The 25600-nt window shown below is 42.2% G+C and overlaps 1 protein-coding gene across 3 annotated transcripts in view; it reads right to left on the bottom strand.

Annotated features, from left to right (window-relative positions):
* RAB44 (RAB44, member RAS oncogene family) overlaps positions 1–25600 on the bottom strand; it is a 194884-nt gene that overhangs the window by 128839 nt on the left and 40445 nt on the right. For all 3 annotated transcript variants that reach the window (XM_073615658.1, XM_073615659.1, XM_073615660.1), the window contains exons 6-8: positions 23384–23474; positions 18482–18577; positions 10513–10694 (exon numbers count right to left, since the gene is read on the bottom strand). In XM_073615658.1, the coding sequence (XP_073471759.1) occupies positions 10513–10694; positions 18482–18577; positions 23384–23474 (369 nt within the window). The remainder of the gene's footprint in view (positions 1–10512; positions 10695–18481; positions 18578–23383; positions 23475–25600) is intronic.

Genomic DNA, 25600 nt, shown 5'->3' with positions numbered 1-25600 from the left:
ATTTTTAAACTTCGTCAACAGGGGGACCAAATTGTAATTTATATAGTTACCTGGGTCCTTTGTTATATAGATACCTAAGTATTTTACTATTTCCACTATTTCCATTTGTATACTATCCAAGTAGACATTTTTCCTAATTGGGTCTACCGGTAATAGCATTGATTTTTCCCAATTTATGGTGAGACTAGATAGACACATTCACGAGTTTTGGAAAGCTATCACCTGCTTAAGTGAGCGCTCCGTATCTCCTAGAAATATGAGGACATCGTCCGCATATAATGCGATTCTCTCCTCTCTCCCCCTTCTCCGGAACTCTTCCATAAACTGACTTTGCCTCACTGCTGCGGCCACCGGTTCCATGGCCAGGGCAAAAATCAGAGGTGACAGAGGGCACCCCTGTCTTGTGCCTCTTTCAAGTCGGAACCCATCTGAAAGAACGTTATTAACTTTAACTTTAGCGCTGGGGTCATTATATAAAGTTTCAACCCACTTCCTAAAAGATGGGCCGAAGCCAAACTTCTTCAGGACACGCCACATAAACCCCCATTCCAGGCTATCAAACGCTTTTACCACATCCAGCATCATAACCGCCCTTGAACCCGTATTCTCTATAGGTATTTGCAGGTTTAAAAAAAGCCTCCTGATGTTCCTACTAATTGTCCTCTGGGGAACAAAACCCCTTTGGTCTGAGTGAACTAATTTTGAAATTATTTTTTTAAGTCTACTAGCAAGAATCTTTGCGAGAATTTTAGCATCTGAGCACAGCAAGGAAATAGGTCTATAGGACCCAGGCTCTAAGGGGTCTTTCCCCTCCTTAGGCAGCATAATAATCGTGGCTTCGGTCATTGATTTGGGTAATTTTCCTTCTTCCTTTGCCCAGTCAAGTACATTAAGGAGCTCCGGGAGTAAAATTTCCCCATATTTTTTATATGTTTCAGCAGGGAGGCCATTGGGGCCGGGGGACTTCTGGTTTGCCATTTCCACTACAGCCGTTCTAATTTCCTCTATTGTTATCGGGGCCTCCAAACCCTCTCTGTCAGTGTCATGTAAGGGAGGGTAGTTCAATATTCTTGAAAAAACTGTCCATTTCCTCCCCTCCCGCAACCCCGCAGGACTTATACAGTTCTTCATAATATTCCTTAAATGTATTGCTTATCTCGTCTGTCACAGATGATATCTCTCCGCCCATGGTTCTAATGGCGGGGATTGCGGAAGGTGAGGCACTGGCCCTAACAATATAGACCAACATCTTACCAACTTTTTCCCCTTCCCCATGCGCTATTTGTTTTTGGAACAGTCTTTTGTTTTCCGATTTCCTGACCATTACCTCTTTATATGTTTGTTGCTTATTCTCCCACATACTACGAGTATCGGAGGATGGCTCCTTCACATACTCCCTTTCAGCCGCAGCTAACTCCGCCCTGATCTTAACCTCCCATTCCAACGATGTCTTTTTTGTCCTTGAAACCTGCTGGATAAGTAAACCCCTCAGATACGCCTTTAATGCATCCCACATCACTCCTCTTGTTGTTGTATCCATATTAAAGTCTATAAATTCTTTCAACTTGCCTACAATCTCATTCTGACCTTCTATTATTTCGAACCATATTGGGTTCATCCTCCACAACCCACCTAATTTATTATTCCTTATATTTACCATAGCTGTCAACAGTGAGTGATCCGACACCCCCCTAGGTTGGTAGACTATATCTTTGATTATTGGGGAGGCTAAGTTATTGCCCAATATAAGGTTGATTCTTGAAATGTGGAGTAGGAACCTGAGTAGCTTGAAAATTGCTGTGCCACCGGGTTCCGTATTCTCCAGAGGTCCAATAATCCAGCCTCTTCAAGAAATTGACCCATACGCTTTTCTTGTGGACCCCATCCCTGATTACCTGGGGGAAACCTATCCATTTTTTTGTTAATAACGGCATTGAAGTCCCCAACTACAATAACTGGTATGCTAGGTCTATCAACTTCAAACTCCAGTAAACAGTACAGAACATCTAACTTGAAAGGGGGGGGGGATGTAAATATTTGCAAGTATGCATTCCTGATTTTCTATTATACAATGTATAAAAATATAACGGCCCTCCCCATCTATCTTGCACTGCTTGCAGGTAAACACTACCCCTCCACCAATAAACACCGACACACCTCTAGAATACGAGGTGTGTACCGCATGGTATTGGTACTGAAAGTGCTTATTCTTTATTTGACATTTAGTGTCATTGGTCAAGTGTGTCTCCTGCAAGCAGGCAATACCCACTTTAAAAATATCCAGCATATCAAAAACAGCAGCCCTTTTAACAGAGGCACCTAACCCACGGACATTCCATGATCCGATATTCAATACCATTGACTATACTGAAACGTGATTATCAGCAACAACTACAGAAAAAACTACAAGGAGAGAAATACATCGCAGGATGTCTTGCCATATTAAACCCAGGACTCCAACCGTCACTAATGCCACCTGCATCCAATCTGCCCCTTGTTCTACTTCACTCCCCATTATCAACGAAATAATTTCCCTATTTATCAAATACTAAATTAGTGATCCTTTTATTTACAAAGCATACCCGTGTTTCCACACTCCACACTTTTCTAATATACCCATATTCTACTGTGCCCTGCATATCATTGCATATCCCAGTGTACCAGATGTCATACCTGATCTTTTGTTGTGCCAAATGTGTTATTGTATAAACTAGTGTACCGTATAATTTCTTATTGTTCCGTGTGCCCACTCCTACCCTCCCATGTGTTCTTCCTCTTGTATTCCATTTACCCCCCCCCCCTCCCTCCCTCCCCTCCTCCCCAACTCAGAATTTCTAAATATTCCCCCCCCCCACCCAACCCATACCATTCTAGGTTACCCCTTGAGGCTTGTTTAATGACCGTCCCATACCACCCCACCCACACCAAACTCGTATCTGCCAATCCCCCTTCCCCCCTCCCCCCACCCCTCTCCCTTCCCCCCATCACTGCAACTACATAAACACTTATTTTAAACCACCCCCATCCAAATCCAACTTCATTATACCCGTGTCTGAGCCTGTCCCTGCTCCACATAAACTATATTAATTTTCTTTTACACTTCCCCACCTATATGTGATATATTCAAACCATTTTTCACAACTATTTCATTGACAATTGATCCTTCTTGCCTTCCAACCATGCCAATGCCCCGGCAGGAGAATCAAAAATCTGGCTTCCTCCCAGTGCGTTTATCCGAAGCCTGGCTGGATACAGAAGGGCATATGTGACGTCAAACTTTTGAAGGCTACGTTTAACTCCCAAGAATTCAGCTCTGCGCTTCTGTAGGTCAGGGGAAAAATCTGGATATATTGAAATCCTAGTACCACCATATAAGACTTTCCCCATCTCTCTAGTCTTTTGAAGTAGCCTGACTTTATCCTTAAAATTTAAAAATTTCACTAACAACGGTCTTGGGGGTCTTCCTTGGGGGGGGGCCTAAATGGAACTCTATGCGCTCTTTCAATTGAGAACTGCTGAGAAAACGTCTCTCTTCCAAAAGTTTCAATCAGCCAGCCCTCTAGAAATACTATCGGATCTAGGCCTTCGCTCCTTTCCGGCAATCCCACCACCCTCACATTGTCCCTACAGAGTCTGTTTTCCATTTCGTCAAACTTTCCCGCCAGATTATCTATTCTTTCTTTCCAGACTTTGATTTCCTGTTTCATAGGGTACACATCATCTTCTAACAGACTTATTCTTTTTTCCGCTTCCGTTACTCTTTCCGCCGTTTTCCTGAGCTCATGTCGCACCAGAACGAATTCCTCCTTGATCTCCTTCATTTGATCTCCTAGTTCACCCAAGGAGAGTTTGCATGTGTTAATTGCCACAAGAATGTCTTTTAACAATGGCTCTCTTTCTTCTGGAGCTGTTATAGTAACAGGGGCCTCTGTTTCTTTCCCGGTTCCTCCTGGCCCTTTACCAGTAGAGTTCTTCATACCAGAGGCACCTACAGGCATACTCGGGAGCCCCTGGCTCTTTCTATCCGTTACTGATTTTGTTTGCCCTTGCTGTCCCCTTTTATTTGGGGTATGTTCCACCGAGTGGACCATTCCTCTCTAGCTTGGCGGTTGCCGCCACGGCCGCCGCCATTGCACCTGCTACAGTAGACTGAGCCCCTTTATCCTTCTCTTTTTCTTTAGTTGATCGGGTCGTTATAATGCCTGTCTACTCTTGAGGCTTATTTTCTATAATAAGGCAAGGGAGGTCCTTAACTCACAAGCAAAAGTGCCAACGCACCACCCCACTGGTTAGAATCCATGATTAGATTACTGCAGGTTAAGTTACTGCAGCGCTGAGGTAAAAAGAAAAGCTGTAAAAAACATCAGCACAGGGGGTATGCCCGTGTCATAATCACCTTTCATCTGCCTATAAATTACCCCTGCTCACTTTAAACAGGGAGTTGTCACAGTCCAACATGCACAGAGCAGTGTTTTCCACGTGCAGTATATTGATCTCTTCACAGGGACACATATAGATTTACAGTTCACCTCCCCCTAGTAAGCCTTCCAATTGCCTCAGCTTATAGACTAAGGCATAGATAAAGATAAGACAGTACCTCCGTTCTGCAGATCCACTGGTACAGGGAATCGATCACTCACTTCAGATGTCCAGACATCCAGGTCATATCCTTAGACCGCTCTACTAAGATAAAGTAGTTTCTTCCACCTCCACTTCTCTTCACTTCTCACAGCACGGTTTCAAAGTATAACCAGGTGAACTTATAGAGAACTCCTACTGCTGTCTCCAGGTATTCGTTCCTGCAACGGCCGTCCCTCCTCTCCTTCTCTCCTTCCGTTGTCTCCTGGGATCTCGCGAGGACATGCTTCAACAGACCAGCTACGAGCGCCCTCCGGTACACAAGACCGGTGCACAGAGTCACCGCGCTGCCTCAGCTTAGGTACCCACAGATAGAAAAGGGTATGCAGGGTCCACAGCGGGATGGACAAGAGCGGCACCGAGGACTGCAGCGGACCCGCAAATCATGCCATCAGTGTACTACACGTGGAGCAGGGTGTCCACACGCTCTCACTCCTCACCACCCATCACCTCCGTCCGCTTCCGGTCACGCCTCCCTTACTATCCAATTACAGGCCAGGGTGGTCCGTAACAAAGCTCCCAGTTATGATAGATTTGATGTTGCTCCTAGAGATCATCAAAGATTTGGGTATTTTTTTATAACCTAACCCTGACTTGTACTTCTCAACAACATTGTAACTTACTTGTTTGGAGAGATCCTTGGTCTTCATGGCAGTGTTTGGTTAGTGGAGCCTCTTGCTTAGGTGTTGCAGCCTCTGGGGCCTTTCAAAAAGGTGTGTGTATATGTAATGAAAGATCATGTGACACTTATATTGCACACAGGTGGACATCATTTCACTAATTATGTGACTTCTGAAGGTAATTGGTTGCACCAGAGCTTTTTATGGGCTTCATATTAAAGGGGGTAAATACATACGCACATGCCAATTATAATTTTTTTATCTGAAAAATAGTTTTATGTATAGATTTTTCTAATTTTACTTCACCAACTTAGACTATTGTGTTCTGATCCATCACATATAATTCAGATTAAAAAAACATTGAACTAAAGGCTGTAATGTAACAAAATAGGTAAAAAGCCAAAGGGGTGAATACTTTTGCAAGGCACTGTATAAGGCACAAGAGGGTCATTATTGGGGACATGTTTTTAAACTGTAAACGTTGCAGTAAGGTAGCCATCGTTGGGGACACGCTTTTAAGCTGTAAAATTTGCAGTAACATGGCCTTTGTTTGGGAGACATTTTTAAGCTGTAAAGGTTACAGTAAGAGGGTCATTATTGGGGGACACATTTATAAGCTATAAAGTTGCAGTAATGGTGCTATTATTGAGGATATGTTTTTTAATCTGCAAAAGTTGCAATAAGAGGTTTATTGTAGGGGGACACGTTTTTAAGTTATAAACTTTGCAGTAAGAGAGCTATTGTTGGGAACACATTTTGAAGCTGTAAAAGTTGCAGTATGAGGCCCATTGTTGGGGACACATTTTGAAGCTGTAAAAGTTGCAGTATGAGGCCCATTGTTGGGGACACATTTTGAAGCTGTAAAAGTTGCAGTATGAGGCCCATTGTTGGGGACACATTTTGAAGCTGTAAAAGTTGCAATAAGAGGTTTATTGTAGGGGGACACGTTTTTAAGTTATAAACTTTGCAGTAAGAGAGCTATTGTTGGGAACACATTTTTAAGCTGTAACACTTTCAGCAACAGGGCCATTGTTAGGAACATATTTAATAAGCACAGCACATGTTGGGCATTACAATATGTGGCGTGGATAGAATCAGAAGCACCTTGTTTACCAGCTCAAAAATGCAACAGGAAGTCCGCATTTAGTTCTAAGGTCTATGCAAAGCACATAAGCCTAGTCCTGATTAAAGCTTCTATCTGGATACTGACAGTAACAAACAACCTCACCCACTTTGATGTAGGAAAAGTAATGTAAAACCCAACAATAGAAAAACACGCTGCCCCAAATAGCTATTTGTACGGAAAGGCTCACATTAACAATAGTTACATTATAGAGAGGGAGTGTATCACTTTATAGCTGTAAACAGCTTAAAAAGAAGGCTCGTGAAGGCTTTGAATACCTTTCTTAGTTATTTGTTTTGTAATAACATCAACATTTTTTCTTTTTTGTTCAGGGCATAGCATTTTTTCACAACATAGAAAATGATTAAAGGAAAATTACTGTGAAATTTTCTTTAACACTATAATGTTTTTATGTAGCGTACATAATTTTTCAGAACTAGGCGCCTTTCACACGGACGGCTGTTCTGACACAGTTAAAAGCATGTTCTGTGGAATTCAAGACTCCAGACACTGTGATCAGCTGCATTTGTACAGTGAGATTACCTGCATTTACCTGCGTTTACGTGCGTTTACATGTGGCTGCGTTTAGCTGCGTTTTGAACATTCTTGCCATTTCTGATGTGCTTCCTGTTGCTTTCCTTTCCTTGTTGCCGCAGCTATCCGCAAGAGAAATAGTACACTGCGATTACCTGCAGTTATGTGCAGGTAGCTGCGCTAAATCGCTCCTGGACGCAGTCAATTCTATTTTTTCTATCCGCACCAAACCGCATGTAACTAAATCGCAGCTAAACGCAGTGTGTGAATGGGGCCATAAGAAAGCATTGTGTGCTTTAAGCTGCGGTAGAAAACTAGAAAATCCACAGCCAAAAGCACAATTCTATCCGTCCGTGTGAAAGGGGCCTTAAAGCGGAGTTCCGGCCACATTTTTTTTTTTTAAATTGATCCGAGCATAATTAATTATTAAATTAAAAAACGATTATATAATTTTAATATTGGATGTTGCTACAATAAAAATGTTATACTCACAAATTTTTCTCTCCTGTTGTGGTCGTTGCCATCATGATTGTGGGCATGTGAAGCCCAATCGATAACTCTTCCTGGATAAACTTAGGAGAGGTGCATGCTGGGTAACCAGCATGCACCTCTCGATCTCGCACATGCGCGATTTACCGGCGGCTGTAGCGCTGATTGTTTCTAAAGTTGCCATAACAATGGGCGGCGATGGAGAAAGGTCGCGCCCCATTGTTACGGCAACATAGATAAACACATCTCGGCGATGTGATCCGCCTAATCTGACACTTCATGGTCCGCGGAACTCCTTGTCACTTCCTCCCTCGCCTGTGCTCCTGGGAAATAATGTATCATTTCCTAGGAGTCTGTGGGCAGTACTGTGATCAAAAATCTTGTTATTTCCTGACAGGAAATGCGATTTTTGATCACACAGGCGAGGGAGGAAGTGACAAGGAACTCTGCGGACCAGGAAGTGGCAGATTAGGAGCAACATAGCAACAGGGCGATTCTGATAAGTATAAAATTTTCCTCCAAGTGTTTTTTTATAGGTTTAGAGGAGTCTGATTATGAAAAAAAAAATTTCAGGGTGGAACTCCGCTTTAATGTACTATATTTCAATGACTGTGTAACATAGAGAATTATAGCTTTTTTTCTATTGGTTATTTATATTGCTTTGTCCTCAGTTGCTTAGATAAAATTTCAGCCACACAGACGGAATGACTGCAGTCAGACTTGCACTGAGAGAACCAGTCATTGTGCAGCATTATTAAACAGGAAGCACAGCATGCCATACATAAGTAATAATGAGCAAATATGGTTTTTCTCTATGCACAGTAAAGCTGGCTATACACTCATTAAGATAGTTACATTGCAGAAAGGGAATGTATGACTTCATAGCTGTAAATATCTAAAAAAGACCTTTGTGAAGTGAAACTTTAAATACCTTTCTACTTAGATATTTGCTACGTAATAACATCAAAATTATGTTTTATTTTGCTGAGAGCATGGCATCTTTTCACAACATGCAGAATGATTAAAAGGAAAATGACAGTGTATTTTCCTTTAAAATTGTAATATGTTTATGTAGCTTCCATCATTTTACAGAGTCGATGTACCATATTTCCACGACTGTGTAACATATAGAGGATTATAGAATTTCCTTCTATATTTGTTCTCCCACACCAACATAATGATTGCAATCAGACTTGCATTGCGAGAACCAGTCATTGTGCAGCATTATTAAGCAGGAAACACAGCATACATAAGTAATAATTGAGCAAATATCGTTTTTCCTTATGCATAGAGTAAAGCTGGGATTACATTTGATTTTTGTACAGAAATTAGTATGGAAATTCTCAGTACATTCAACAGCTTGATGTTTCCCATTAGAAAATAATTCAAACCACATATGCCCCGTACACACGGTCGGATTTTCCGACGGAAAATGTGTGATAGGACCTTGTTGTCGGAATTTCCGACCGTGTGTAGGCTCCATCACACATTTTCCATCGGATTTTCCGACACACAAAGTTTGAGAGCTTGCTATAAAATTTTCCGACAATAAAATCCGTTGTCGGAATTTCCGATCGTGTGTACACAAATCCGAAGCACAAAGTGCCACGCATGCTCAGAATAAATAAAGAGATGAAAACTATTGGCTACTGCTCCGTTTATAGTCCCGACGTACGTGTTTTACGTCACCGCGTTCAGAATGATCGGATTTTCCGACAACTTTGTGTGACCGTGTGTTTGCAAGACAAGTTTGAGCCAACATCCGTTGGAAAAAATCCTAGGATTTTGTTGTCGGAATGTCCGATCAATGTCCGACCGTGTGCACGGGGCATTACACTGTTAGAAATCATTTTGTTTAAGAAAAAATTTCCATCCTGTCCCTTTGAATTTTCTCTTTACTGCAGTCAAAAGCAAACGTCGATTTGACCCCACTAAAGATTAGAAAACAAACTTTCTTAAAATGTAAAATGGAATTCTACTTGTGAATATACAGTTTAAGAGCCTATACAGTGATACCATTATCAACATACATTTTTTCAGTTCAAAGCTAATAAATTAGACTTACATGGTGATAGCAGGCACTTGCAGTTCCTACTTGTTAACCTCAGTAGGGCTATAGGGCACAGTGTTGCCAACAATCAGTATTTTTACTGGCAGCCAGTAAAAAACAGGCAATTTTCAGTAAAAGTAAAAGGTTGCCAGTAAAATATATGGCTGTAATGCTTGGCTTGGTCTGGAGCCGGCTTAGACAATCCGATTGCCTGTTACAGTGTGATCGGGCGGCTCTGGTGGAGGCGGTGCGTGAGCATGTCGTGTGATGTCATAGTGCAATGGAGCCAAGCAGAGCGGCCAGAGCCTTGTGTAGAGGAGCAAGGCATACTGGAACAGGGGCCATCAGTGCTATTTAGACTGGAGGGACCACTTGGCTTGGAGAGAGACTGTGACTCAGGAGGGGACATGTCAGTGAGGTCTCATCATCTGTGCTGCTTCACACTGGTGTCAGTTTTATTGTGAGAGTCACTTTCATATGTGTGTGCCGCCCATTCTAATTTCTTGCCCTCCTGAGGCCTGTCCCTGAGTTAATTACTTACTATATCGAAAATAAAATAAGAAATATATTTTTTGCCTTATTATCCAACTTAAATCATATTGCTAATTGCATATTGTACTTGTTTGTAGCCTAAACACTCTAATTTGCACTTAAAACTGTAATTGTGTAACATTTGGAAATGGCAGTAAAAACTTGGCTGTGCCAGTAAATTTTGGGTGTTGTGTCAGTAAATTTCAATCTGGTAAGTTGGCAACACTGATAGGGCATCCCAGAAGCCCCCAAATTTTAGTATGCAGGTTCTAGCTTTTATGAAAGTTGAGCCTAGCCACAACATCCTGCAATGCAATATGGCTGCCTCAACAACTTATTAAGAAGAGCATACACTGCACTGTTGCATGCAATAATGGCATGCCCATGCTTGGAACCAGGCACTTATAATTACATTTTTATATATATTCAGTTTTTTATGTTTGAGCATATTTTAAAAATTACAATATGTTATTATTTATCAAGGTGCATAATAAAGGTTGAATGATTAACAAATGCATTTCTCTTACTTTTCAGCTTCGATCTGCATAATTTTTTCTTTCATCTCACTCAAACAGCCTTTGGCTTCAGACAACTGATCTCGTATTTTCTCCAGATGATGTTCCAGATCTTGGTTCGTACGTTTTAATTTCTCATTCTCTGATTTTGTAACCTTCTCTGTGCTGCGGAGGTTGTGGAGCTCTCTTTCCAGCTGTTAGAGAAGAACAAATATGAGTGGCGCATGATATAATAGATGTAGTACAACTTGGCAAAAAGAGTAAACATATACTCCTTTAAAAGATAATGGCATAGAGTTCTTTCATGTAGTTGTTGCAGAATGTTAAGTGTCTTCCAGTATTGCTGTTTTACTTACTGTAGATAGGCCCTCTTAACGGGATAAAACAATTGCATCATACTGGCATTATCAGTTACATCACTTTCTGATATGAGTCTAACTATGTGCCCATATTTGCTTTTCAGCATTTTGTACCTACTATATCTGAGCCTGAACTGCCTGGTGTGTAGTATAGATGCATAATCTTCATACCTACAGTAAATGGTATATCCTTTGCCAATATTATACAAAGAGAAGTTTAACTGATAAAACAATTTAAAAGAAAGCATTATTATATACTTTAACTCTCCATTAAATAAGACAAGAGTCTTTGTAGAATGGGGGCCAAAAAACAGATACTCCACTACAGACTCTGATCTCCAAGCTTCCACTGATGACAGAAGCCAGTTCTCTGTAGTTGTCGGCCACTAAACCAGTATCTATAACAGCTCCAAAGAATCCATCCAACAAACGGACTAGTCCATCCAACAATTGAATGCATTTCACTCGGTAAGGAGCATACTCATGGGGTCAAACTGGGGTGCTTGTATCTCAGATGGACAAGTCTGTTTGTTGGATGGATTAATAAACAGTTTTGAGTCTGTCAACACAGTAAGTGGTTTCCCCTTCTTCTTTGGAAATGTTATAGAGATTTGGTAGAATGGAGTTAAAGGCGACTGACCATGAATGACATGTGGTGGCGATACTAATCTTTCCTTGTGAAAATTCTGCTTGCCTGCGTGACTGTTGTAATGACCCTCAAGTGTTTGGCAGAAAACAAGTATACAGATAAGGACTTCTATGTTTTCTCTGACTTTCCTTATTGGCATACCTCTTTCTGGTCAGTGACTGAAAAAGTATCGCAATCCAAGGGTTAACTAACATTTTCAAAAGTAAATCAACAACGGCAATCGCATATTTTTCTTATGTAGTGCTACCCTCGTAAGGGCCGCTGGTAAATATGGTCGTTTCCCACCCTGCACAGCCAGGCACATGAATTTCCAGTCGCTCAGAGACAAGAAACAGTCCTCGCAGCTTTGTTTGTTTTTTTATTAGGGGCTTTGAACTTGGATGGGGAAGGGTGCATATGGGATGCCCATTTGATCAATGAAACTCTGTAGGAACTTGAACTATATACACTCCAGTATATACATTCTCTCCTCTTCTACCTCCAGCACAGACTTGCTTGCAGACTATCATTTCCAGGACCAGCTAGCACAGGTTTCAGACAGCATTCAGCCAGACCACAATCTCAGCTAGGTCTGGCTGAATGCCCTTTGCAGGCAGGGGCCACAGGCCCCTATGGTGTAGCAAAAATTGAAGTCTTTGGTGCTAACTGTTCTATCTGTGGTTACTGCTCCCAGTACCACCTCTTCAGGCATTGCCAGCCCTAATGGCTGCAGCTGCCCCTTTCCACTGTCCGTGCCATCACAGTCCTACTGGCTTTGCATTCATCCCAGACTGCTCCATCCCAGTCTTCTCAGGTGTGCCTCCCAGTCCTCCTGACTGTGTGTTACTCACCAGCCCTCTTGGCTGTTCATTTTCCTCCTGGAGACTTGCCTGGCAGTGTTCTCCTGCTGTCCTCTCCTTGCTCCTGTGCCTCCTGGCCAGGAGACATCCATGTGTCTTGAAGAGGGTCCTGTCTGCACCAAGCCCAGGCCCAAGGTCACCCCCCCCCACAGACTGGGGAGCTCCCCCAAAGACCACGACAGCCTAACACTCCATCTCCAGCTTCCACCTGAACTCTCCTCCCCAGCTTGACTGACCAAGAGTATTTGAGGTGGCCTGTCCCCTGCCAACCCATCTGTTGGGGATTGGTCAGGGCCCTCAGAATACTTTAGGCAGCTCCACCTTACTTCACATCCCATCTTTTCAGAAGGTTCCAGTACATTTTAGAAATAGAGGGGAGGTCTCAGTGATGCTGCCTGTGAGTCATCCAGATCTCCCTGGATCTCTGCCCAATCCAGGAAGCCACCACTGGAAGGTGCTACACTTATTACAGGGTCTTGTACAAAATAATCATATTTAAATTAAAATTGTGCCTATAGGTAGCAAACTAATACTTACAACTTTACCATGTTCTGCAGCTGCTCTGTTTGGGATTGAAGGCCTAAGAAAATAACCGATACTTCCAGGTATGGTAACATTTGGACATTTCTCCTCACTTTCAAAAATTCAACACTTGCCCAAGGGCTTTCACCTAAGGGAGTGACATTTGGGAAGGGATAAACTTAGGATGGCCATAGACGACTTCTGTTAACAGGGAACAGCCATAGACATATCGTAATTTGGCTCATACCTGCTGAAATTTCAATCCATCTAGGGCCATATATAAAAACTGACTTTAAGAAGTCAGTAACTGCTTAGGATATTGCAAGCAGCATGGTGAAGATAAGAGCAGACAATTAATGTGTCTCCTGTACAGCATATGAGCAAACAACAGGGTTATAGGATTTCTAGCATTTTATTTCACAGTCCTGAAATCACAGGTATAAAATAATGCAATTGTTTTAAACTATTTTTAATGTTTGGAGTGTTTGGCTTACTATATATTTTAATCAACTGATATGTATTACAAATAATACATTATTCGAAAATATCAGAGATCACAAGATTTAGTCTTTTAAGAAGTTTTCGAATAAAAAAAAAAATAAAATGCATTTTTATACCTTGTCATTCTTGTCTGACGTGATCCTAATTAACATTGTGATTGCATTAGCCAGGGACAATTGAGACCTGTGGCCTTCCATGGCGAGTAGGATTTCCAGCAGTGGCGGCTGGCGCTCAAAATTTTTGGGGGGGGGGCACAAACAAACTGAAAAATTCTGAAAAAAAAAACATCAATTGCAGCCTCACTGTGCCCATCAAACGCAGCCACTGTGCCCATCAAACACAGCCACTGTACCCATCAAATGCAGCCACTGTGCCCATCAATTGAAGCCACTGTGCCCATCAATTGCAGCCACTGTGCCCATCAATTGCAGCCACTGTGCCCATCAAACGCAGCTACTGTGCCATCAAACGCAATCACTGTGCCCATCAAACTCTGCCACTGTGCCCCATCAAACACTGCCACTGTGCCCCATCAAACGCTGCCACTGTGCCCCATCAAATGCTGCCACTGTGCCCCATCAAACGCTGCCACTGTGCCCCATCAAACGCTGCCACTGTGCCCCATTAAATGCTACCACTGTGCCCATCAAATAGTGCCACATCAAATGCTGTCACTGTGCCCATCAAAACGTGCCACTGTGACCCCCCCGCCCGCTCGCCATCTGCCTGGCACCCTATCTTGGTGGTGGGTCAGGCAGCGGGTGACGGCGACAAGTGGTGGGACCTTGCAGTGGGTCAGACATGTCTCCTGTGTCCTCCGTGCGTCTCCTCCCCTCCTCCCAATAGGTGTCCAATGGTAGCGCCTGTCGTTTCAGCCAATCAGGTGATGGGTAACAGACCCACGTGCCTGATTGGCTGAGAGGCGGTTCAGTGTTAGGAAAGCGAATATTCATTCACTTTTCTAACACTCCTGGGTGAACTGCGAGAGCAATGCTTTGCGCTTGCAGTTCACCTTTTTTGAGCCTATGGCCTGATTTAAGCCTATGACTCTAATCAGGTGCTTCAAAAACAATTCCCCGACGCTGGAATTCAGGCGCCCGCATCGGAAAAGGAACTGGACACCTGAATAGAGGGTGGCTACAGTGGCCATGGATAGATTCATGCAATGGATGAATCTATCCCTTATACACAGAGGGGGGTGGCTGGAGAGAGGGGGCGGCACTCGTGCGCCCTTAATGGACGCACGGCCACTGATTTCCAGACCACTTTTTTAACAATATAATAAGTCTGTACATATATGAAATACAAGTACGGTTGCTGTTATACCTCTCAAATGATTTGTGTTACTGTTCATCCAGTCCCAAGATTTACCTACCACACAGCACAGCATTGGCAGTTAGGGCAAAAGAACAAATTTTCTGTGTTGCAGTTATTTAACACCCAAAGGTCTTGTTCTGCTCCCAGACTGTGACATAACAGTGAAATGAGAAAGCAGCAGACTGATGACCTCGTCTGCCACTTTGCTCTCTCTTCCTATCACCATGATCATTGTTAGCACATGGATGTTGTAGCACAGCAGGCTAGCTTTTTATGCTGCCTCTCCTCCTCAAGTCTGAGCTCTGTTGTACAGGTGACCGTGAGAAACTGATACAAATTCAAATGTGCCCAGATTACCACATATGCATTTGGATAAGAAGCTTGGCAGTAATACATTGTTGTTATATTATATGCAGATTCAGATTCAGAATACTTTCTTAATCCCAAGGGAAATTATTGCAACACATGCCACACACAACAAAGACAAGATCACAACAGTGAACAGAGCAAGACACAAAGACATAAAAACATTTCCAATAACAACCATTAGCACCAATAAAACAAATTAAAACTACACTCTGATAAACCATCCATACAATTAAAAACAACATAGATCGGTTGGAGACTGGACCGGATCAGCTTCAAAAAAGGTATGCATACTGATTTCTTCTTCATAGGACTAGATAGGTTAGGCTTATATCGTGGAAGTATGTAGCGATTTTGGTGTTAGGGTGGACTTATCCTTTTAAAATAACCTTCATATCCCTAGTTACCCACGTTTTTTTATTTAAACAACAACTAACAATTCTTGTTGGAACAATAGAATCTACACAGAAATTAATATAATATGTTATGCACTCTGTAAGCCCATCAATGTCCCTTCCATGTGGCTCACAGAGTGCATTCCAATCTGTTTCCTCAAAACAATCCCGCAATAATTCAAAGGACTCCTCAGACCTTTTCTTCACTGATCTGATTCTATGTATTTATTATTATTATATACTGTATTGGGAATATTTTCCTCTCTGTATATGTGTTACGTACCGTGTGTAAAGTCTGACTTTGTAGAAGGAGACCTCTCTTACAGCCCTGGCTCAGGAGCCACTGGAGTGGGAACAGTAGACTCGAGAGCGCAGTGAGGTAGGAGTGCCTGTTTGTGGTGTAGGCAAGGATGGATGGATGATGAGACACCAGACTGGTCCGGATGCTGATATCAGTGGAGGCAGGTGCAGGTCAATGACCTGAAGCTGACAGGCACAGACTGGAGCAGAGTGAGACAAGCCAGGTCAAACACAGGTAATCAATAGTATAAATCAGTAGGCAGGAGCAAGGTGAGACAAGCTGGGTCAAAACACAAATAGTCAAGCAGGTTAGGGCTGTAGCTGGAGAGGAGTCAGATGAACAGGCAGAAGTCGGCAACAGAGTATCAGCAAGAAAGTCCGTATAGCAGGGTCAAGGCAAGCCAAGGTCAATGTTGGAGAGATCGGGTAGGTCAAGCAGATCCGGCTCAATACAGGTGATCAGGACACAGATGCAGGTTACAGGAATCATTAGCTGCAGATCAAACAGCACTGCACTTGTGCAGCTGCTGTCCTTTTAAAGGCCTATTGGCACCAAAAAGTGTCTAATGCGCACGTACATGCATCCGGCTCGTGCCCCTTTGCACATTCCGGCGCGTCTGGTGCGCGCTATTGCGCGCACGTCGCAGCCCGACTGGTACCTGTGCGAGCACGCACAGGTACCAGTCGCACCTCTGTTTTGTCACAGCAGATCCCTGACAATATGTTAAATGTCAGATCCAGATATGGTGTACTCCTGGTGAAGCAGCTGCCCTTGGCTGTGAAATGCGTAGAGAAGTGATGCTTCGCCTCCCTTCCTCTCTCCAAGTTTTCAAGGATTCTAACTTGGAGAATAGTTAATATATCTACACACTATTTGTTATCTTTGTTATATGTTATATAACTGGGAGAGCAAACAGAGGGAGTGCGGCCATATGAGTTAATATCAATATTCATTTTTTTAAGGAAAAGATTATTTTATTGTCTTGTGGATATTATCTTTTAACAAACTCATGAATAAGAATATATATTTTTATAGTTATTAGGAATCTCATTGTCTATGGTGCCATGTTTGTATTGTTTATTGTCTTTGATACTGAAATCAAATAAGGACACTACCTGCTGTAAGAAGATTGCATGTTATCTGTGTGCTTGCATGGGTTTCCTCTGAGTATGTCAGTTTTCTCCTACACTTCATATGCATGTAAGCTAGGGACACACCAGATGCAGTTCCGTGAGCTTTTTCTCTGCACTAAAAATGCATGCACATTGTTTTCCATGTATTCCAATGGCTCTAGTTCACACCAGTGCAGTCAGTTTCCGGTCAGTTTCCAGTGCACAAAAAAAAAAAAGTAGAGAGTGCTGCATTTTTTCTGCACAGAAGTGAACTGGAATCTAGCAAATTGTATCAAAAACACACTGGAACTGCACTGGAACTGCGTGTGGTGTGAACTGTAAACAAAAACTGATCCGGAACGTATGAGTGCATTTTTGTGGTGTTAACTGCCCCTAAAAATGCATGCACAGTGTTTTCCATGTATTCCAATGGCTCTAGTTCACACCAGTGCAGTTAGTTCCAGTCAGTTTCCGGTGCAGAAACTGACCACAAACTGATTGGAACTGACTGCATTGGTGTGAACTAGAGCCATTGGAATACATGGAAAACACTGTGCATGCATTTTTAGTGCAGAAAAAAGCGCACGGAACTGCATCTGGTGTGAACTGGCCCTGAGCGCAGAGACTTATATGTCAAGAGCTGCGTAAATTCTAGGAGCTATATAAAAACCTGTAGTAGTAATATTAATAAAAATACTTACATTTCTTGCATTTTAAAAATCAATGTATTAAGGAATACACAGATGTCATAATTCATTTTTTTTATATCTGCCTGGAGGTCAGCTCTAAAGTGATTGTAAAGTTAATTACTGATAAAAACATTTTTAAGCGCTGCTAGCATGCATATAAAAAAAATGCTTCATTACGTTAAAAAAACAAAAACCTTGCCTGTAGCTCTTTAATCTTTTGTTGTTATGCAGGTCACATGACTGCTCTTCACAGATCTGTAATTCACATAACTGCAGGTGGGAGGTTACAGAGCTGGGCAGACGTCATTGTAGGAAGTGATGTAATATCGCCGGGAGTCAGCATTTCCAGGGTGATGAAACAGAATCATACCCGGCAACATTGTATCACTTCCCCCTTTCCCCAGCAATACCCAGTGACGTCACTAGCAGTCAATAGAGAAGGGATGGCCGGGGGCGTGGCTTTAACCAGACCACAGAAGATACAAGTACACTGTGCAAGCATACAGCCTGCTTGTATCCAAATGTATGCATGTATGCATGTATGATGAAAGAGGACGTAAACTGACCACGCTACCATGGATCAGCTAACATGCTAGCGTAGTCAGTTTGTTAATGGGATGACAGGAACCAGCAGGATCAACCAAGTGATCAAGAATCACTGCTAGCAGAATTACCATAATGTTATTATTAAATATTAGCAATATATTATGAGACAGATCCATGATTTTTTATTTTAGGGGTTAAAAACACTTTAAATTAAAAGTTACAGTAAAAAAGAGCAAATGTTAATAGATGCTGGTGTACGAGGCTAATACAACAGTGAACTAAACTGTAATAAATTGGGTAGTAGTTAGTTTTGGATGTCGACATTTGAACCCGTGTATGTAATTATTTCTTCCAGTTTTACATATTCTACGCTTCAATGTCTTACCTCGTCTTGAACAGAAATCAGCTGCTGCACCTCTGTGTTCTTCAGATCTATCACATTTTTCATTTCTTTATTGTGGATACTGCTCCGGTTATCTCTCTGAGCAAGAAACATCAATTAGATATTGAAACTTTTTGGAAGATTTGAATATGATGCGTGTAAACTAGAAATTTTTCCAAACTCTATTTAAAAGCATATAATACGTTGATCATAACTGGCCAAGCATAATGCAGGATACGTGTCACATAGTTATAAACTTTGCCAAAAACAAATAAACTTCAAATTACCCAATTGCATTTTTAAATTGGGTATTGGGTATTTCCTGCACGCCATATGTTTTTAAGTTAAAGTACAACTAAAGCATTTTTTTTTTCATTTTGGATAGCGTAAGGGAGTGTTAGAACTTCTGTTTGTTTCCTTTTTTTTTGCTACCTGTGTCCTAGGTAGAGATTTCCTTTACTTCCTGTCCCATAGCCACAGCAGGAAGTGGGAGGAAATCCTTCCAAAATGAGGGAAACCCATAGTTTTCACTGAGGTCATCTGAAGTGCGGTCCCTAAGATTTTATCTCTATTCCTATTCCAGTATCTCAAAATTGTACAATTTTCTTCCATTTTCAGTCTCAGTTTCAGTCATCAGGACCAGTAGAGAGGCTGAATCTCCCTAACTGGGACACAGACAACAACAGTTACCTTGCATATTCTGCTCTGTTAGGCTCGGTTCACACTGCTGCAAAATGGGATCCAGCTTGTGAGAGCCCAAGTCACATTACATGTCAAATACAATGTTTCCCTATGGGAGATGCTACACAAGTCACTCCAACTTTAGAAAAGGTTCCAGCGCTACTTTGGTTCGACTTGGGTGTGATTTCAGCTCTTGTACAGGCTCCTGAATAGCATCAAAGACGGAAGGAAGTCGCAGGGCAAAGTCACAGGCAAAGTCATACGACTTTGATGTTACAGCAGCGTGAACCAAGATTTATAGTCATAAAGTTAACAGAAATCACAATATATTTACAATCACTGCAGAAAACACTACTCCGGGATCCCACAGTGGCCCTTGGGGAACTATTTTGTCCACAGATACCAACAATCAGGCTCAATCCCCCCACTGACACCAATGAAGGTGCACAATTCCTCCCAATGACACCAATGATGGGGCACAATTCCTCCTACTGGCACCAACGATGGGGCACAATTCCTTCCAAGGATGCCAACAAGACACAATTCCTCCCACTGACATCAATGATGGGGCACAATTCCTTCCACTGACACCAAGGATGGGGTACTATTCCTCCCACTGACACCAATGATGGGGCATTATTTATTCCTACTGATGTAGGGACCATTTCTACTCCCACTGGCCACAGTTCACCCCCCCCCCCAATAGTCTGAAGGACTCTAAACCGGCTGTTTAGAAAGTTTGGATATCCCTGCTCTAGAACAACACATTGAAAGAGGCACTGAGAACTTTTAGACTTGCAGGTGTAGTCAGATGAAGTAAAACTCCAACAGGTGCAATAGCTCTGATGAGGTGGCTCCCACACAGCAAGACTTCCCTCAATAAGCAACAGAAAGGTAAACCTTAGAAATACAGGAAGGAATGCCAGACCAAAACCAGAAATCCAAGATCATTTTAATTGTTGTTAGAAAGTTCATATAAATACAGTCGAAGTGTTTCAGGGACAACACCACTTCTACTTCATAAGGGCTTAAAGCGGAAGTAAACCCATCCATAAAACAGTTTCATTTCCAGCACGGGCCGGAAATGTAACACTCCCATTAGTGCTCTCAACCAAACTGTCAAACCATCCAATGGCTGGTGTCATAACTGATCACATGTGCAGCATCATGACAGTTGTAGATTAAACAGAGGCAAAGATGGCAGCTTCCTTGGCTGAAAACGATAGAGGGATTTACTTACACTTAAACAACAGGATGCTCCATTGCTGCTCAGAAACTGCTGTTAAGCTGTTGCTCTATGAGAAGAGTGCAATACTGGTTTTAATAAAGATCTGTGAGGTCACTGTTTACTTTGAGTTCATCAAAGTTTTATCCTGTGTTGAGCCCTGATGGACGAGTGTTGTTACCCCTGAAGTGTATTGGCTGTTTTTATATGACCTCTTTGCCAACAATTAAAATTATCTTGGACTCTTTCATCCAGTTTGTCTGGTATTCTTTCCTGTGTTTCTATAAATGGCCTCGTGACAGGGTTTCTTAAAGACCTGTCCAGCCTGTATTGTTCAGAGGGCCACTTTGTGGGATAGAAGTGGCTTGTGGGGGACAACAAGGTTTGTTCCTTGAGATTTGCAACTCATTCATACCTTACTTACAACCCTTTGAAGTCAATGAATGTCAATGAAACCGAACTATCACAGAATTTGTACCAGTAATTATATCCTAAGTACTCCTTTTGCTTGTTTAGCTGTACTTCTGTGGATCACAGGAGAGCAGTTTGTTCTGAACTCCTGTGACCTGTTTTCAGCAGACAGCAGGCTGAAGTTCGCTGTCGGCTGACAGCACAGAGTCCATATGGTCGGGATTTACCTAGGAGCCTGGACAGCCAACTGGCTCAGCCACTCAACAAGCCGCTGAGAACCTGAGCCAGTAGTTCCCTCTCCCTCCACAGCCCAGTGCTCCAGTGAGTGGGGGGTGGAGGGCAGAGCAGAGAGCCTGCAACTTACAGTCACCAGCTTTCTGCTCAGGGAACACTGAGAGCTGAGCGTCCAGCGGTGTATGATCACTCAGTTCTCAGCCTTAGAGCCGGCAGGGGAAAGATACAGCATTGGACCAATGCTGTATCCATCTAGGTAAGTATGATTTTGAAATAAAAGGAAAAGCCAAATGTCGTTTTTAAAGTGCTGTGAGATACAGGTGTCAGGCTGCAAATGCTTAAAAAAATGGTTATGAGAGTTGCCATTTTACTAAAGGCTGAGAAACTTCTGCCATGTAACATGAGACTGTGGGAGAAAATACAACAAACATCCTTTGCTAAGTTACAGGGGATGCAGTCATCACTGCCATGTTACAAGGGTTTCTAAGGGATTGCTGCTATGTTACAAGAGATTGTGAATACCACTGTCTTAAGGGGAAGCACCATCCCTGGTGGTCCTGGCCTTAGTGGCCCAGTTGGAATTGTGTTCCTTATTATGATTAGCAAGACCAAAAATTATAAATGCTAAGTAAAAAACACAAAAAGGATATTGGGGAACTGGAGAAAGTGCAGAGAAGGCCTGCCAAACTGATAAGAGGCATGGAGGAGCTCAGCTATGATAGGTTAGAAGAACTGAATTTATTCTCTCTCTGAGAAGAAGAGATTGATGGGGGTTATGAATATATATAAATATATAAGTGGTCCATATAGTGAACTTGGTGTTGAGCTATTTACTTCAAGATCATCACAGAGAACAAGGTGGGACTCCTTACATCTGGAGGAAAGGAGATTTCATCTCCAAATACTGAAAGGTTTCTTCACAGTAAGAGTTGTGAAAATGTGGAATAGACTCCCTCCAGAGGTGGTTCTGTCCAGCTCAGCAGATTGTTTTAAAAGAAGGACTGGATTTTTTCCTAAATGTAAATAATATAACTGGGTACTAACATTTATAGGTAAAGTTGATCCAGTTGATCCGATTGCCTCTTGGGGGATCAGGAAGGAATTTTTCCCCCTGCCTGGAATAAATTGGATCATGCTTTGCTGGGGTTTTTCACCTTCCTCTGTATCAACTGTGGGGATGGGATTGTGTATATAGGATTGTAAAAAAAAAAAAAGTTTTGTTTTGTTTTCCCAGTTTTATTGGTTGAACTGGGTGGACTTTGTCTTTTTTACAACCAGACTAACTATGTAACTATATAAGTAGCCTTAACCACTTACCTCATTTGACGGTGGGCAGGCCTGGCTCTCGTTCTGGGATGCTGTCATATAACATCATCCCAGAACGTCCGCCATCGCGCGCCCCCCGGCCTCGCCGTGTTGTTATGACACATCGTGACCACGATCTCTGTAAAGAGCCACAGTCGCGGCTCTTTAACCATGTGATCGGCTGTGTCCAATCACAGCCGGTCACATGTAAACACGGAGATGCCGGTATACGGCGCTCCTCGCCTCACACTGACAAAGTGCGTGGCGAGGAGAGCCCATCAGCGGCATCTCCTCCCAGAGGACTTCTATATATGTAATCAGGGCACTGATCATCAGTGCCTTGATTACAATAAAGCCCCCACAGTGCCATTAATGAGTGCCTACCAGTGCCAGCAATCAGTGCCCACAAGTGCCACCAATCAGTGCCCATTAGTGATGCCAGTCGGTGCTGGCTATCAGTGCCACCCATCAATGCCGATCAGTGCTACCTATCCATGCTGCCTATCAGTGCCCACCAGTGCCACCCATCAGTGCACTCTATCAGTGCTCATCAGTGCCACATATCAGTGCCATCTATCAGTTCCCATAAGTGCGGCATATTTGTGCTTCCTCATCAGTGCCCATAAGTGCTGCCACATCAGTGCCCATAAGTGCCACCTCATTAGTGCCCATAAGTGCCCACCAGTGCCGCCTCATCAGCGCCCATCAGTGAAGGAGAAAAATTACTTATTTACAAAATTTACTGACAAACTAAGAAAAATTTTTCTTTATTTCAAAATTTTCTGTCCTTTTTTTTTTTTAGGAAAAAATTTAAAACCCAGAAGTGATTAAATACCACCAAAAGAAAGCTCTATTTGTGTGAAGAAAATGATACACATTTCACATGGTTACAGTGTAGCATGACCGCGCAATTGTCATTCAAAGTGTGACAGCGCTGAAAGCTTAAAAATGGCCTGGGCAGGAAGGGGGTGAAAGAGCCCTGTATTGAGGTGGTTAAGGTTAAAGTCATTGAGGTGATTGTCTCATGCCTCAAGCTAAAATTTCTATACCTCATGGGTTAATCTCTTTACTTCCTCTCGCATTTGCTGCTCCATTTCTTCATAAAGTCGCTGCACTTCTTCATTGTGTTCAGAAATTCTCCTGGGTTAAGACACACACATACTTTTATAGAAATTTATTGAAAACATGTCATATAACATGCAAATAAATCTTAATGTATTGTCAAACTTTTACATACAAGAGGTATAAACCTAAATAGCTACAAAATGTTTTTAGAACCCTACCAAAACTTTTTAAGCCGGTGTTCGGTTTTAATCAGCTAAATGCTTTTTAGGTTCATAGAGACAAAAGGTGGGAGTAGGACTTGGGAATGAGTGGTTGTGGTTCTGAAGTGTTTGGGTCCACTTTGACATTGCATTGTGCTACTGTGAAAAAAGAAGCACCCAAACTACACTATCAAACTGTTGGTTCACTGGCCAATTTGTACAAAGTTGATGGCTTAAGCTTTATTTTTATGAAGTGTACAATTTCCTATAGCTTTTAGATCTGTTGTAGCTGCTACTCTCAGGGCCACCATAAGGCAGCATAGGTAACCGCCTTAGGGCGCCAGACTGGGGGGGGTAAAATTCACCTACAGACCCCGCTGCATGTACTGGTTTCTGCGCACAATTCACCCCCTCCATCTCCCCCATTCCCAGTGTCTTGCCCTCTCTCCTCCCCCACATCTCCAGCTCCGTTTTTTCAGCGCTGGCTGTGCGAGGGCTTTCTGCAGGGTAAGCGAGCTCCCCTGCCGGGACTCCGCTCCACCTTTTGCCTGCATTGCAGCCCTAGCAGCAGCAGCAAGAACAGAAGGGAGAGATTCAGTGCAAAGAGTAGCTGGCTGGAAGTGCCGGAAGTATGGCATGATACAGGGAACTGGAAAAACACGAAACCCCCTTAGCGGGTGGGACGTTTGAAGTGACCAAAAACAATACTTGTATCATTTAAAACAGAAGTTTATTACAAAATCATATGTTCAATAAAAAGACTTAAGTCATCAAAGACAAAAGAATGCATTGACATTTGTATGGATTACGATATGTATACAGACACATGTAGGCTTAATGGATGAACCTGACATTTCCGACTTGATGCCCTTCTTCAGGGTATTTCTTTAACTTACAGAGCCAGGTGTCAAAAGATATCCTCCTCCAGGAAATAAAGGCTAGTGGGTCCCCAGGTCTATTCCTGTCGACAGATGCTGAAAAAGCCTTCGACAGGGTAGACTGGGGACTCATGATAAAAACACAGGAATTCATGGGACTGGGTCCTACAATGATCCAGTGGATTCAAGTCCTATATAAACATCCAACGGTGGCTATTAAAATTAATGGAGAGTTGTCTACCCCCTTCTCGCAACAAATCGAGCCAACTTAACATAAATTATCTTTTATTTTACATTTCTAACCCTAGGATTACATTACCAAACTTACTTAAAATTTTACAACAATATGGAGAACTGTCTAATTTCAAAATAAACCCTAACAAATCTGAGATTTTAAACATAAACATAAGTAAACAAGGAAGAAGGAGGGTTTAAAATATTTAGGGGTGGAGTTGATGACTTCCCTTAAAAAAATTTATAAAGTTAACTATATCCCTCTTTTGGACTAAATTAAAAACAAAATTAAAAAAATGTCAGTAAGACCCCTTTCGTGGATAGGACGAATCAACAAGGTTAAAATGGTTTTACTCCCGAAGATCGCATAAAAGTTTCAAATGTTGCCCATATCACTACCGCACTATTACTTTAAAACACTTAAATCTATACTAATGAAATTTATTTGGCAAAATAAAAGGCCTAGAATATCTTTTTCAGTTTTGCAACAGGAGAAAAAACAAGGTGGCTTAGCGGTCCCCGACGTAAAAAATATTATTACACAGTGGCATTATCACGAGTGGTGGAGTGGGTTAGAGAGAAAAGTGAAAAACGGTGGGTTAAAATAGAAAATAATTTGTGTGAAGCACGGATAAATAGTTTAATATGGAATCCCCTTCAACACAGGGTATTGAGAGCCAAAATGCACGAGGTTACACGTAATGCACTTAATATATGGGAATGGATTCATAAACAAAGCAAATGGAAATACAACTCACCTCTAATTTGTTTGAAAGATAATAATTACTTTGCACCAGGGAAAAGGATAATAGGAGGGAACTGGATAAAAAGAGATAATGCACAACTAAGGGATATAACTAATACGGGTAAAATAAGCACGTTTTTTGAG

Source organism: Aquarana catesbeiana, linkage group LG02 (assembly GCF_042186555.1).
Source record: "Aquarana catesbeiana isolate 2022-GZ linkage group LG02, ASM4218655v1, whole genome shotgun sequence".
In the NCBI taxonomy this organism is placed as follows: Eukaryota; Metazoa; Chordata; class Amphibia; order Anura; family Ranidae; genus Aquarana; species Aquarana catesbeiana.
The sequence above is the reverse complement of the archived record's forward strand: the minus strand, read 5'-3'. Positions and strand labels throughout refer to the sequence as shown.